The 15,987-nt window shown below is 46.5% G+C and overlaps 1 protein-coding gene across 1 annotated transcript in view; it reads left to right on the top strand.

Moving 5' to 3' along the window:
- The window catches only part of TCTE3 (t-complex-associated-testis-expressed 3), a 231,029-nt gene extending 221,010 nt beyond the window's left edge, over nt 1-10,019 (top strand). The window contains exon 4 of the mRNA XM_029594217.1: nt 9,486-10,019. Within this exon, the coding sequence (XP_029450077.1) occupies nt 9,486-9,596 (111 nt within the window). The 3' untranslated portion in view covers nt 9,597-10,019. The remainder of the gene's footprint in view (nt 1-9,485) is intronic.
- The last annotated feature ends 5,968 nt before the right edge of the window (nt 10,020-15,987 follow it).

Consider the following 15,987-nt stretch of genomic DNA (forward strand, 5'->3'; position numbering starts at 1 on the left):
GGCAATTTGGCGCTTTGCAGGGTTTATACTAACCTGTTCAGGCCTTAAAACTACACCTTCTTTTTTGTAAAAATCAGATATATACATGTTTTGTTTTTCTATATTGGTACACCACTGAGGGTAACCAGAGGCCTCCTGTTTTTGACGGAGATGTATTTTTATGTATTCAGAAAAGAGGCTGACAGATTTACATTCAAAGTGCCATATTTCACATATTTCAGCAACCACATACCCTTTTGCAACAGCCTCATTCATCTCCACGGTGCACCAAGTCCCTACGAGGGCTCTCTCCTCATCCGTGTGGTTGCACATATCCTGCAGACTATTGTCAGCGCATGTGTGCCGCAGCGGGAACATGAGCTTACTACTCACACGGATCAGTAATACAGGGAAAAAGATCTTTTGTGGTGGATACACTTTGGCTTTAACAAGTCCAAAATAGTCTGAGAGGGGACCAAAGCTGTCATAAATGATTTGTGGGTGGCCAACAGGGTTGGTCACCCACAAATTCCTTGGTTTTATTGACAAAGGGGTACAGACTGGTAAAATCATAGTAATGTATTTTTTCATCAGGTCTGGCTTTATAGTACAAACATGTAGCATTGGTTCTACCACCAAAGAGGGCATCTCTGGGTACTAGCGGCTGCGGCAGGCCTGATTTAACCAGAAAGTCTGCACAACCCCTAATATTTTCTTTCACCATTCTCATCCATTCGTGTTCCCACACTCTTATGACCTTAAACCCTTTTCTTTTCAGGAAATCTGCTTTGATTTGTGTTTTGTAATTGAGAAAACCAAAGGTTGTAGCCGTTAAGGGGTTCTGGTCTTTATCGTTATAACAGCTCAGACAACCATGGAAAAAGTAGCCATTAAATTCAAAAGCTGTTTGTACCCCATCAATAAGTGCATAACCGTCAAGAAAATTGGGACCCACCTGCTTTTCACCCCCCTTTAGAGCATGGGTGATCTGTATTTGCTCTGCGGCCTCTGTATACATCAGCCACTGTATAGAGGGTGTTGAATGTCTCTTTGTGTGTTTGTGATAGTTGTCTGGAGGGACGAGTGCCACGGTCTTGGGTTCTAAAAACATAAACCTGTACATAGCCATGCACACAGATGCCAGTGTTATATACTGGAAGGGGTCTATACCTCTTTTCACAGTTTTAGATCCATTATCCTGCTCTACAACCGCCTCTCTCTCTGTCATAGCCATGATTTCAGTTCTATATAAGATACACACCTGTCTCAGAATGTTCACATCCTGTTGGCAATAATAGGTGAACTCCTTTTGTTAATCAAAGGTGTTATTTTGATTGTCCCTGTACCATTTTAAAAATTCCTCTCTTTCTCCAGACATCATATACCCATCTCCATAATACTCAACACCGGGCATAGGCCCCACATAATTTTGATTAACCCTGGTGTTAAAAAAATGCGGGAAATAGCCCTTACAGCCTTGAAACCCCAGGGCTTGCGGAAGCTTGCTAAGCTTCATGGGCAGGAAATTTAAAGAGCCTTTAAACCGTATACCCAGGGGTTCTATTGTGATTTGTAAGAGCTTAGCACCCTGAGCTAACAAGCGCACATCCATCTTTTCCTTTAGCAGCTCTCTAACTACAAAATAACCATCATAACCTTTAGAATTATGTGCTATGAAAGTGTATCCTTTGAACTTTTTGTCACAAAAAATCTTAACAAACTCAGAAATACTCTCAAGACCTTTGAACTCCCAGTTTCTTGTGTTGTTGCATATATATAATTTGGAACATGAAAGCCTGTTTCCTGCACACATTCACAATCATAAAATATATATTTTTCAGTTATTTGTGCATGATCAATAGGGGGCATAAAACACAAATGCTTGTCACCAACGATCAAGGGTTCAGAACAAAGTTTACATTGTCTGCCCCGGCACTTATGTCTTTTATCAACATACGATTCACATTTTTCACACAGTATTTTAAGCAAGCACTCAACTTCTTTTTTTAAAGCCAGAACCGTATGCCTTTCTAAACACTCTTTAGAATGGCAATACAGTCTGCATTTAGGAAATTTCTGTTGTGCACCAACATTGTCTATACATGTTGCTGTTAAGCAGAGACAGCACCATAATGTACAATTATGATCGTGACTATACGGCTTCTGGCAAAATTTACAGAAGTTTCGCTCCCAATAGAGCTTTTTTACATCTAAGATTCCATAAAAATGGTCAACATGTAGCAATATAAAAACAGTTTTCTGGAATTCAAGCCTGTCCTTTGTCTTAAAGCAACCCCATTCTTTTGTATAAAGCACAATCCTTATGTTTATACCTAAATGTTGTTCAAATGTTGAGACATCATTTAGCATGATCTTTTTATGTTCTGACCACCCTAGCTCCGCATGCAGTTTTTTTTTTTAGCATGGTCTAATAGCTCTGCATCTGTGAGCTTTATTGGTGACATGAGGGCTGTACGGCTCCCTGCAAAGCATAGGGCATTACCTGTGTTATTCAAGTCTATTAAATGCATTCTCTTTTTATGTATGATTTGACTGAACAGAATAGGCCTTAAAACCCTTCGTGCCCCCCACCCTGTTCCTTATAACAAGAATGACTATGTGGAATGTATCACCAAACTGTATCTCTCTATAACTTTGCAGGAGTTTACTAACTTGATCTAAGAAATCATCAGCATTCAGATCATGAGGGTTTAACTTTCCTGAATACAAAGAATTATGAAAACCTGTAGAATGTAAATGTACCTGTATATAATCATGTGGGGAAACACTATGGCTTATTTCATTTAGAACGTACTGTATGCCTTGTCACACAATATTTTGCGCATCCTCTGAATAAAGCACGCCATTACATTTTTCTAAATCACGGTTCCACCTTCTCACAAATTGTACAAAATTAACCGGTTCATTTTCTACAGCTGCATTTTCAGAGGTCCCTGAAATACAATTATTTACCATCCCCCTTGAAACATTGTCATCGGTACAATTATCTAAGACCAAGCTTTCACATTCTTTCTCTACTTCCTCCCTGTGCACAGGTCTGCTGCTGTCTCTCTCGTCTTTTCTTTCGGAAATAGACCTTTTTGTAGTCTTTTCACGGTCTAAAATTAAAAATAATAATAAAAATTAACATGGGGGGTGTCATACTTTTTTTATTGATTTGGGACTTAGGCGGGTTGTGGATCAGGACAGGTAACTGGAACCAGACTAGGACAGTAGCAATACTGTAACTGGGCTCGGGTTCTGGACCCAGGCAGGAACTGTAGCAAGACTCGGGTACTGGAACCAGGCAAGAACTGTAGCAGGATTCAGGTACTGGAACCAAGCAGGAACTGAAGCAGGATTTGGGTACTGGAACCAGGCAGGAACTGTAGCAGGATTCAGGTACTGGAACCAGGCAGGAACTAAGCAGGTCCTGTAGCAGGCAGGCAGGAACCAAGCAGGTACTGTAGCAGGCAGGCAGGAACCAAGCAGGTACTGTAGCAGGAACGGAGCGACGAAGCAAGGCGAGTCACTCTGGGGCACAGCGCAACAGGAAACCGGGAGGCTAACCTGTTGCAAGGCAAAGACTGGATGACCGCGGCCAGCTTATGAAGACCGCGGCGTCTGACGTCAGGAGTTGGGCGGAGTCACCACTGGCAGGAAATGGCCTAGAAAAGCGTCCAAGTGGCGAGCACACGCCTAGGAGCCGGGCATCCAAGGGAGACCTTGCAGTGGTGCAGCCCCAGCGGGTACGCCGCCAAACAGGCCGCAACCCAGGCCTCTGGAAGCGGGAGCAGGTCCGGGAGCCTGGAGGTAAGGGCCTGGCCGCGGTGCTTGCGGCCAGAACTGCAACACATGGTCTGTTATGTAAAAAAAAATAACATGGTAATACCTTTTCTTTTACACAACTGTGAACTAATTGGTGGTTTACCCTGTACAGATATAAAAACTGCTTCTTACCTTCATCTGTATCTTCAGACTCTTTTCTCTTTCTTTTGGAAATAGTTTTGTTTGCATCATTTTCACATTCTAAAAATTACAAAATAAAAAACACAGGGTCACACATGCTTTTGATGTCTTCATAAATAGATCTCTGCTTCCTTGGCTGTTATGTAGGAAAGAGAGAGACATTTGGGGGCATAGACATTAAGGAAAAACTGTTTCTTACCTTTATTTGTATTGTCAGAAATGTCTTGGGGTCTGTTTTTTGCTCTGAGGCCTTACTGTATCCAGGCTGTTGGTCTATGTTGTCTTGGGGGTCTGTTTTTTGCTCTGAGGCCTTACTGCATCCAGGCTGATGGTCTATGTTCAAATCTGTGTCTGTTTTTGCAATATTTTCCTGTTCTAATGATAAAACAGACAAAAACTGTTTTTACTACTGTTTTTTTAAATCATATCTAAAAAAAAAAGATACATTAAAACTATTAACTCACCTTTCAGTTTTCTTTGTTGCCTCCTTTTAATAAGTGACATTTTATTAATAAACACAGACTTCCGCCATTCTTTGTTTGAAGAATCCATTTCTGTTTCAAACTCCAGACTGTTGAATCTTTTCTGGTCACTGGCTATACCCTTTTATCACCATGATTAGGGGGCGTAACCACCAACAAACCTCAAAACTTGTGTATTGAAACAAAAACATAAATAAAGCTACCTGGCCTCTCAGTCATGTGATGGACATCTGCTACAACTACCCACCTTATAGAATTAGATAGTTCTCTTGCTTGGGTTATCATTTACAGGCCTTTTCTGTGTATTATCAATATCTCTTTAGATCTGAAGCCCAGTTTTACAAAACTACAGTCTGTTGAACCTTTTGGTGATTTAATGTTTCCTGATCATTGTTGCTCCCTGATTAGATCATGAGTCCAGACAACTATCCATACCTACGTCATTACAATATACAGCCCTTTTGTTTATGAAAGGTAGTGTGTTATCAACGCCCTCTTTAGGTCTTGGGGCACTTTACAAAAATGTAGACTGATGTGTTTTAAGAGCCACCCCTCTGTGTGTTCCTTCACCCCACCCACCCAACAATCCTAAAAAAACAAATGAAAGGCCTCTCTTGAATGTCTTGTCATCCTTGTCTCTCTTTTTCCCTTCCAAACATTGTCTCATCCTGATTAGATTAACCATTTACAGATCTTGAGTCCAGACAACTTCCCCACACTTAGGGGTAGATTTTTAAAAACTGCGCGATCGCGTACTTTTGTTTGCGCAGCAGGCACAAACAAAAGTAAGCTGGATTTTATAAGATACGCGCATAGCCGCGCGTATCCTCTAAAATCCTGGATTGGCGCGTGCAAGGCTGCCGATTTTGGGCAGCCGGCGTGCGCCGAGCCGCGCAGCCTGCCTCCGTTCCCTCCGAGGCCGCTCCGAAATCGGAGCGGCCTCGGAGGGAACTCTCTTTTGCCCTCCCCTCACATTCCCCTCCCTTCCTCTACCTAACCCACCCCCCCCGGCCCTATCTAAACCCCCCCCCCACCTTTATCCATGGATTTACGCCTCCCGGAGGCGTGCCTGGAACCCCGCCCTCCGGAACCCCCCCAACCCGGGGGCGGTTCCGGAGGGCGCGGCCACGCCACGGAATGCCCCGGGCCAGCGCCACGCCCCGGTCCCGCCCCAGAAACGCCGCGCCCCGCCCCCAAAACACTGCGTCGTTCGGCCCCCGCCCCCGACACGCCCTCAACACGCCCCCTTCGAAAAACCCTGGGACCTAAGTGTGTCTCGGGGTTCTGCGCGCGCCAGCGGCCTATGGAAAATAGGCGCGCCAGCGCGCAAGGCCCTGCTCGCGTAAATCCGGGCGGATTTACGCGAGCAGGGCTTTTAAAATCCGCCCGCTAGTTCATTGCAATATACGTTCCTTAGTTAATGAAATACTTGCTGTATCAAACATTTTACAGGCTGTGCATTGATATCAATGAGACTTAATAAAACTATAAGATATCCCCCCAAAACTTCCATAGCACCTTAAAGCACAATTGACACATTTTGTTAATTCTGATATATTTATTAGTTGTTTTTATTAACTAATTTATACACATGGCAACATTTATTAAAATATTACAAAGTATTTCATTGTCAATACACACTTCTGAAATACAGACAAGAAAAACATTACTAGCAAACAAAAACTTTTATTATGCATTTTTAAAAAAGGACTGGTGCTTTCTCCCATAGATGATGGCATTTATATATTTTATCATTAAAACCTCATCTGTAGGTTTAAGCAAACTGTTCAGTTTTTGAACAGGATTTTCAGCAGTTTTCACGCTGTGTATAAAATAATTGACCAGATTCAAATCGTCATTGTTTAGGCTTAATACGCCTCTTTTATATGCAGCTAATACAATAAAATTCAAAACACGTTCTAGGCACAACCTGTTACAAGCGGTCCTTAATTTTTCCTGTGTGTCAGAGGCATTCCAAAAAACGCAACTATGATCATCCTGACTCGGTTCATCGATATGACATCCCTCGCAATTATCGTAACATATGCCAGCGAGACACTTTGTAAGAATGCTATAAACAGCCACCCTTACGATTGATCTAAATGTCAGTTTTCGAAAAAGTCTGTGTACCGGCTGTGCTTTTGGAAACCCTATATAGCTCCACAAGCTGAAATCGTGCACATATTCAGGATTGATTTTTTTTTTTGATCGCTTGAATCTGATGGTTCTTTGATGTTTGGACAGCAACAACAAATACAGTTCATTTTGATATCTGGTGTGTCCCCATATTCTTCTGTTTGTAAAGATCCTTCATTTTCCTATAAAACATAATGTAAACATTAAATTAAAACCTCTTCTAAACAAACTCTATATTATAGATAGCTCCCAAACACACCACCCCTAAAATGCATAATTAGAAGGAAAGAGATTTTTTTCTTACCTTACACTCAAGCTTTTCCAACAAATAATCTGCATCAGCATCCAAGGCAGCTTTGTGCAGCTCTTAATCTTCAGAGACCATAGCATTTTCATTGACCAGGTCTGGATCAAAAAGCTTTTGTCCCAACGGTAGTTCATCAAAATCTGGCTCAGTGCTTTCTTCTTCTGCTCTCCGCTTTCGTTTATGGCACCTCTTTAGTTTTGGCTGCTGTACGATTTCCATTTCAAGTCGTTTAGGTGTTTCATACACGGCCATTTTCAGGAACAATTACACCACTTCTGCTTGAAGATTATTCTCACGTGATCACTATCACATGCTTCCTTCAATATCGGGTCTTGCAAGTTTGGGCATGTCTATGCAAAAGAGGTGTTATCCCGGCAAAGCTACCTATAGATCCTGGGTCATAATAAATTTTCTTTAAGATCCGCTGGTGCATTCTTGTTTTTTGTATGGCTGTAAATACAGAGGTCTTTTTTTTTTTTTTTTTTTAAACATAACTAAAGCCTTGTGTTTTACCATTGCAAACCTACATACAACACCCCCCCACTGCTTTCAATTATCCTCTGCTCAGGTTTAGGGCTGGGCAGGGAGGGTTGAGGCATGCGTATCTACAGAGAGGGGAGGAGGGAAGGGGTGTGAGGAAGATTCTCCCTGTCTCTGTGTACAGAATGAGTCACAGCTTCCTGCCAGCTGACTGGTAACTTTTATTGGGGCATGCTTATCTACAGCGAGGGGTTGGAGGGGAGGGGTGGACTTCTGGTGACATCACTGGGGGGTTTGGCTTGGGGGTTTGAGTGACAGCATACCCATAAACTACTCCAGTCCCGGTCTTTGCAAAAAAAAAAAAAACTGTCTTGCAGGTTTGATCGTGCCTGTGTTAAAAAAAAATACATTGTCTGCAGTTCATGCAGTTCACCACATGTAGTTCCAAGTAATCAATTGTTTTAAAAACCAAATCCTTGTCAACAGAATGAGCCACCTAACAGCTTGTAATTTTTTTTAAAAACAAAGCATACTTCCTGCTCTGTCATCATTAAAAGATGTAAGGATGTTCTAGGGGCGCAATTTAAAAGCATACTTCCGGCTCCATCATCATTAAAAGGCGTCAGGATGTTCTAGGAGCGCATATTTTGGGGCTTTTGTATTGTACTTCCAATGAAATCATCAAAAACAGCCAGAGTCCATTAATTCTGGCATCATTAAAAAAGCGAAAGGACCCTTTCTGATGATGTTTTAGGGGGTGTGTTTTTGGGGGGTGGTGAGGGGTGGACTTCTGGTGATGTCATACCTGTGACATCACAGAGGGTGTGGCTTGGGGCTGGATGTGGGCAGGGCCACCCGTGACATCATGGGATGGTTTGGGGGTGGGGCATGGGAGGGGCTACCCATTCACTTCTATTGGGGGGAGGAGCATCGATGGGGTCTGGGGTGTGGCATGGGGTGGAAGGGGTGTGGCCTGGGGGCATGGTTGAGGGTGGGATGAGGCAGGAGGGGGCGTGGCTATGCCCCATTCACTTCTATGGGAAGTGGGCAGGGCTTAGACCGGAAGTGGACAATGATTGTCTGCTGTCATCCTTATCTCACCTATCAATCAGTTTGATTGATCATGTACCCATTATACTACTGATGTTCTTATGGGACACATAAAGACAACAAATTTCTATATATTTCACATAGAGAAAAATATATATTTATGTATGTAAAATGGTCTTCCATACATCTCACAATTTCTATGGAGGTAAAAATGTGGATGCAAAGTAAAACATGTATGCTTATATCCGCTGCAAAAATGTGTGTGTTGTCTTTCTGCAGCTGGGAAAAAGAGTATCCCAGGAATGGGAAGTGGTTAGAAAATTGATTACCTACATTAATGCCTTTTCTCCCTTTCATTTTTGACAATCCTTACACTAGCTAAATACTAAAAAAAAAAAAGCTTTAGAACACTGGAATTTTTTATTTTGAATGGTTTGTGAAAAATAAATTAAAATTATCCACTATTTAGAACATTTTATAGTAAATGTCTTATAGAACATGATTGCTTGACTTGTGTAGGGAAGCTGTTTTAGGGAGCATGCAGCACTGATGCTTCATCACTTGTATAACACTTCATCACTTCATCACCAGTATAACAAAGGATAACATTTAAAATTCTTGTCTTCATTTTCAAAGCCTTTATTAGACATGAACCATCTTATCTGGCTGATTTGCTTAGTGATTACACTCCCTCTCATCATTTGAGTTCTGCTGATAAATTTCTTCTTGTAGTGCTGTTTGTTAAACAGGTTTAGCTGCAAGAGACATGACATCAAGCTTTTCCACTATTGGGCCTACATTATGGAATGCCCTACCAGTGGATCTCCATTCTATTACAGATCTTAGTTCTTTCTGCAAAAAGTGTAAAGATTTATTATTTTAGGAGGCCTTTGATAATAATGAATGACAAGAATCGGAACATAGCTAGTATTAGATATTTTGGGGCTTTTATGTACTGTATGTCTATGCTGTGTTTTATTGACATGTTATTTCTTGTAACCTGCTTAGCACTGCTAGTCTGATATAGGTGGAGCAGAAATATTTTAAATAATTTTATAATTTTAAATTTTTTCCTCTCATAGGCATCCAGCAGATGTCTTTTGGATGACAAATGGGACAACTGGGTTTCAGTTGTAATTGAAACTGCTTCATGTGCTTCATTGGCTTTGGTATTCGCAATGTACTATGAGTAATTTTCTAAAAATCACTAACAGGCCGATGCAATATTGTGTGCTCAGACCAGTGCACTGAATGGCCCATGGTTGAACGTGCATTTTGGATGCGCTAAGCTAACCCTGACTCAAAAAGGGGATTAGAACATACAAAATGCACATCCAAATGTTTGTAACTAATAGTGCTCATCACATGTAAATGCCATGTAGATGAGACTATTAGCATTTGCCCCATTGTAAAAAAAAATGTGTTCCTAATGCACATGTTTTATCATGCAAGAATTAACACCAGCCCGGAGTTGGTGTTAAGTCTTGCAGCACATCAAGGACTCATGAAAAAACAAATTTATCTATGGTTCCTCTTACACAGGAGGCTTCTGCTTCTCTCCCTGATGTAGCTTCATCATCATCTCCACCCATCCCCAGCACCAAACTAGAGGCCAGGGCCATCCCACTGCTTCCTTAACAGGTGGGCAGGAGAAAGATTGCATTGGCCCAATATCATTCACCAGGTTTTCCTGGAGAAATGACCTCCTATAGGGGACAGGTAAGCCAGAAGCCTTCTTGGATCACCAGGTGTGGAAGCGATCATAGTCCCCTAACCACTTGGAGACGCAATTTATTCTTACCCGGCATGAGTGGCAATGGGTTGGGAGGTGCTGCATGCTGACAGCCCTGGTTGTTCCCCATTGTAGCAATCAGCTGTCAAAGGGCAAGAGGGGGTCACTCAGAGAAAATGCTCATGCCGGTGCAAAACATGCACACAGACACAGCTCCCTTGGGTGCCCAATGCTTTTTAACATGGCAGTTCATTAAAATCTGGCATCATGCACCCAGGAGAGGTGGATGTGCGCATGTTGAAAAAATGGGCACCCACTTTAGATACACGTTTTTTTGTGTGCATTGTATTGCATCAGCCTGCAACTGTTGTAATGGTTGTTATATAGGTTTACGTTGTGAGAAGTGGTCATATTGAAAAGATGTATAAAATGTTTGTTTAGTTTGCTTAATAAAAATACATTGTTCCTCTAGAGAGTGTGTATAATCTATTATTTCAGAGACTTTTTATTAAACAACTGCTTTAAGTTAATTTAAAAATAAATTATTTTCAACCTGTCATTCATCAAGCTGTGTTAGGGCTTCTCCCCACTCAGATACCCTCCCTTATTGCAATGACCTTATCTGCATATGATTTGCATGCATTGCATAAATATTGCAATGCATGCAAAGAAAGTCATTAATAAGCAATCTGATGCTAATATTTTAATACTGTCAACCAAGAAGGTGGTTCCTGTACGTACCCGGATCAGTCCAGACAATGGGTTGAGCCTCCTTTCCAGCAGGTGGAGACAGACTAAAACTTGCAGTATTCGTCTGTCTCCCAGCAGGTGAAGCATCTCCCCTTCGGTTCTCTGCTGTAGGCTTGTCAGCCTCTTTATTCTCTTTAGGTTCGAGCAAGTACTTCTTTTGGTTCTTGTTTTTAAAAAAATTATAGAAAGTGAATCTCTGAAGGAATTTTTGCCTTCTTTAGTGCCTTTTTGTGTGGGAGACGTCCATCTCCCAGCTCTTGCCCGGCTCAGGGGGGCTTGTCCCCTTTTGCAGGAGGGGGTTCCCTGCTTAGTCCTGAGTCTGTGTACGCTTCCAGGTGTGGGGACCGACGCTCTCTGGGCCTCGTTCCCCCTCTGGCTGCCGAGAGGGTTTTGAACCCGCTGCTGCGCTCAGTAAAAAAAAAAAAAAAAAAAGGAGTTTCAAAGTTTTAACTTTCAATAAGTTGCAGGTACTCACCTACCTCTAACTTATCTGCAGCAGTTGACCAGCTTTTTTACCTTTTTCTGGTCAGTATAGGATTAGAACCGGCAGTCAGAGAAGCAGAAGGCAGCAGGTTCCTGCCTGCTCTCTCCTGCTGTGCAGGCTGTCAATCAAGCTTTGTTTTTTCAGGTTTTTTTCTTCAGCCGAGGTTGCTATGTCCCGGCTGACAGCCTGTGTTTCTTGTGGGCTGTCCTCCTCGCGTTTTTCACGGCAGGGCCTCTGCACTGCTTGTCTGCCGGGTGGTGAAGGTCCCTACTCGGCAGGACAAGCAAATTTAGCCCGGGGCTCCACTCCTCCCGGCATGGCTAGGCCTTTCCCGGGCCGGCAGAACCCGGGAACGGCCGCCATCTTGGATTTTTCATCGGGGCCGATTTCAGTGCTCCCTGGGGCTGGGGGGCTGGATTTTTTCGATTTAACCCCCAATTTGGCCACCACTGGTTCCCAGGAGGGGGGTCCTGACCTTCCCTCGCCCCCCCCCCCGGTAAATCCAGGGTCCCTTTTTCCGCGGATTTCGTCCTCATGCATAAATCTTATTTAGCTAGCCTGCATGAGATGGATGAAAGCCCCCCCCCCCGCCTTGCCCCCCCATCTAAAATTCCTCGCTCAGCGCCGTTGACCTCTGGACCGGCTGCGGAGCCTCAGGGACCAGTTCGGGTGCAGGTGGTCCCGGGGATGCTCCTCTCCCCCGGTGTCTCCTGGGTCCTCCGACCCCGCTGCTTCCTCGGATTCGGCAGATGCCCCCCCCCCCAGAGGGGGATGACCCCAGAGCCCTTCGTCTTTTTCGTAAGGAGGAGCTAGAGCCCCTCCTCCCTTTTGTTTTGGAGGAGCTGGGTCTGGAAAGTCCTTCCATGGATAATCTCATGGTCTCACTTCCTAAGGATATGAACCCGGTTTTGGGAGGGCTCCGGGCTCCGGCCTTTCCCTTCCACTCCATGCTTAAGCTCCTTATCCTATGGGAATGGGAGGCTCCTGAGGGTTCGCTCCGGGTGGGGCGTGTGATGGATAAGCTCTATCCCCTCCCGGAAGAGGGCTTAGAGCTGTTGCGATATCCATCAGTGGATTCTTATGTTTCTGCAGTGGCCAAGCACACCATCGTAAGCTGGAGGCTCACCTGAAGCGCATCTTCGATGTCCTGGCCCTCGGGGTTCGGGCGTCTTGCTGTAGCAGCCTCATGATGCAGGCAGGCCTCCAGTGGGTCCAACAGTTACTCTGCGCCCGGGAGCTTCCGCTAGGTGAGGCAGAATAGGCTGAGCGTCTGGAGGCGGTAATCGCTTACGTGTCGGACGCCCTCTACGATTTGGTCCGTGTCCAGGCGAAGGCGATGGTTTCAGCAGTGGCTGCCCGGAGGCTCCTTTGGCTTTGCCACTGGTCGGCTGATCAGTCCTCGAAGACCCGGCTGGGCACGCTTCCCTTCAAAGGTAAGATGCTCTTTGGCGAGGACCTCGACAAGCTTATGGACTCCTTGGCTGACAACAAGGTCCATAAACTTCCAGAGGACCGCCCTAAGGCTTCTCGGTCCTTCGCGGCCTCTCGCTTTCGCTTCAGGGGTCAGCATCGCTTCGCTTCTCGAGGGCGGGGCGGTACTCCTAGGGGGTCTTCTCGTGCGTAGTCCTGGTCACAGTCCTTTCGTGGCAGGCAGCCCTTTCGCGAGGGCCAGCCCGTGCGTACCCCCGCTAAACCTGCAACACAGTGAAGTTCAGCCGGCCCATCCCTTGGTCCCTTACCTCGGCAGACGCCTCTCCCTGTTTTTCAAGGAATGGGTCAAAATCACTTTGGATCAGTGGGTCCTCGACATTATCAGAGACAGGTACGCTTTCGACCTCGTCAGGGAACTTCCAGATCTCTTTCTGTTCTCACCTTGTGGCCGGGTCAAGAGGGACACGGTGGTCCAGACTCTCTCCAGGCTTCCGGATCTGGGGGCGGTGGTCCCAGTCCCAGAAAGGGAAATTGGCGCCGGCCAGTATTCTATTTACTTCACCGTGCCCAAAAAGGACGGGTCCTTCCGCCCAATCCTGGACCTCAAGAGGGTCAATCAGGCCCTCAAGATCCCCCACTTTCGCATGGAAACCCTGCAGGCGGTCATGGCGGTGGTCCATCCAGGAGAGTTCCCTGCTTCCCTTGATCTCGCAGAAGCATATTTTCATATCCCCATCCACCGCGACTACCAGAAGTTTCTCCGATTCCACATCCTCAACCAGGACTTCCAGTTCCGAGCTCTCCCCTTTGGCCTTGCGACCGCTCCTCGTACCTTCACAAAGGTAATGGTAGTAGTGGCTGCGGCCTTGCGCCGGGAAGGGATTCTCGTCCATCCCTATCTGGACGATTGGCTCATCAGGGTCAAATCGGAGACCTCTTGCTGGCGGACGGTGGATCGAGTCCTGGAGCTCCTTGCCTCTCTCGGGTGGATAGTGAACTTTTCCAAGAGCAAGCTTCAGCCCTCCAAGGAGTTGGGATTTCTGGGAGCACACTTCGACACCCGAGTAGGCAAGGTTTTCTTACCTCGGGCGCGAGCCCTCAAACTGATTGGTCAGGTTCAGAATTTGATTGCGCTATCTTCACCAACGGCCCGGGATTATCTCCAAGTCCTGGGCTCCATGGCTTCTACCATTGATCTGGTCCCCTGGGCTTTTGCTCATATGCGTCCATTACAGAAAGCTTTGCTGTCTCGTTGGCAACCAGTGTCGGAGCAGTTCCACGTAGTCCTTCCCTTCTTGGAGTCTACTGCCGACGAATTACAGTGGTGGCTGTCCCTTCCTCATCTCCTATAAGGGATGCCTCTTCAAGCTCCACAGTGGACGATAGTAACCACAGACGCCAGCTTGTTGGGCTGGGGTGCGGTCTGCCTATCTCAGTCCACCCAGGGGACATGGTCCCAGACTCAGACGCGCTGGCACATCAATCGACTGGAAACTTTGGCGGTCCGCCTGGCCCTTCAGGAGTTCCTTCCTCTGATCCGCGACAAGGCGGTGCGAGTCCTGTCCGACAACTTCCGACACAGTCGCCTACATCAATCGCCAAGGGGGCACTCGCAGTCCCCTGGTAGCCTTAGAAGCCAGCCGCCTACTCGCTTGGGCGGAGCTCCACCTACAGTGCCTTGCGGCCACTCACATCGCCGGAAAAAACAATGTTCAAGCCGACTTCCTCAGCCGGCAGTCGCTCGATCGGGAGAATGGGAACTCTCGGACGCGGCCATGGCTCTGATAGTGAACAGGTGGGGCCCTCCTCATCTCGACCTCATGGCGAGTCTGCGCAATGCCAAAGCCAATCGGTTCTTCAGCTGCTGGAGGGAACACGGCGCAGAGGGCGTGGACACTCTGGCTCTCCCTTGGCCGGCAGACGTGCTTCTGTACGTGTTCCCCCCGTGGCCTCTAGTAGGGAAAGTTCTCAGGAGAATCGAACTCCACCGGGGTCCGGTGATTCTCGTCGCTCCGAGTGGCCGTGACGGCCGTGGTTCGCAGTCTAGCAGTCGATGGGCCCCTGAGCCTCAGTCATCTCCCTCGTCTCCTCCGGCAGGGGCCTGTATTTTTCGACCAGGCCAATCGCTTTTGAACGGCGTCGCCTGAGGCGCAAAGGTTATAGGGAGGAGGTCATCTCCACCCTGCTGCGAGCCCGGAAGCAGTCGACTTCTCTGTCCTATGTGCGCATCTGGAAGGTCTTTGAGTCCGCATGTACGGAGGCGGGCGTCCCGGCACGCTCCGCCTCGATTCCTTTGGTTCTTTCTCTCCTTCAGAAGGGTCTCTCTAAGGGTCTCTCCTTCAGTTCCTTACGCATTCAAGTCTCTGCGCTTGGCTCTCTCCTGGGTCAGGTGGATGGTCATGCCTTGGCTGCTCACCCGGACGTTATTCGTTTCCTGAGGGGCGTCAGACACCTCCGCCCTCCCTCTCGGGCCACGTGTCCATCTTGGAGTCTCAACCTCGTCCTTTGTGCTCTCTGTGCGGCTCCCTTTGAGCCTCTTCGCCACGCTACGCTCAAGGATCTTACTCTTAAGACTGTCTTTCTAGTCTCTATCTCCTCTGCTCGTCGTATTTCCGAGCTTCAGGCGCTGTCCTGTCGGGAGCCCTTCTTGCGTTTTTCTGATTCCGGGGTCTCTCTCAGGATGGTTCCTTCCTTCTTGCCTAAGGTTGTCTCCACTTTTCACGTCAACCAGTCGGTGGAACTCCCCGCGTTTTCTCCGGAGGAGATTGCGGGTACAGCTGGGGGCGACCTCCGTCAAGCGAGTCTTGGATGTCAAGCGAGTCTTGCTTCGTTATCTTCAAGTCACCAATGACTTTCGAGTTTCGGACCATCTCTTCGTCCTTTGGAGTGGTCCCAACCGGGGTAAACAGGCTTCTAAGACCACGATTGCACGGTGGTTGAAGGAAGCCATTTCCTCGGCGTATCTTTGTCAAGGTCGTCCGCTTCCTGAGGGTCTGAAGGCCCATTCTCTGCGTTCTCAGGCTACTTCGTGGGCGGAGAGTCAGTCTGTCTCTCCGCAGGAGATTTGCAGGGCTGCCACTTGGACGTCTCTGCATACTTTTGCTCGGCACTACCGTCTGGATGTACACGCTCCGGTGTTCGGTTCCTTTGGGTGGCACGTGCTTCGAGTGGGACTGTCTCGGTCCCA

Source organism: Rhinatrema bivittatum, chromosome 3, assembly GCF_901001135.1.
Source record: "Rhinatrema bivittatum chromosome 3, aRhiBiv1.1, whole genome shotgun sequence".
Classification (NCBI taxonomy): Eukaryota; Metazoa; Chordata; class Amphibia; order Gymnophiona; family Rhinatrematidae; genus Rhinatrema; species Rhinatrema bivittatum.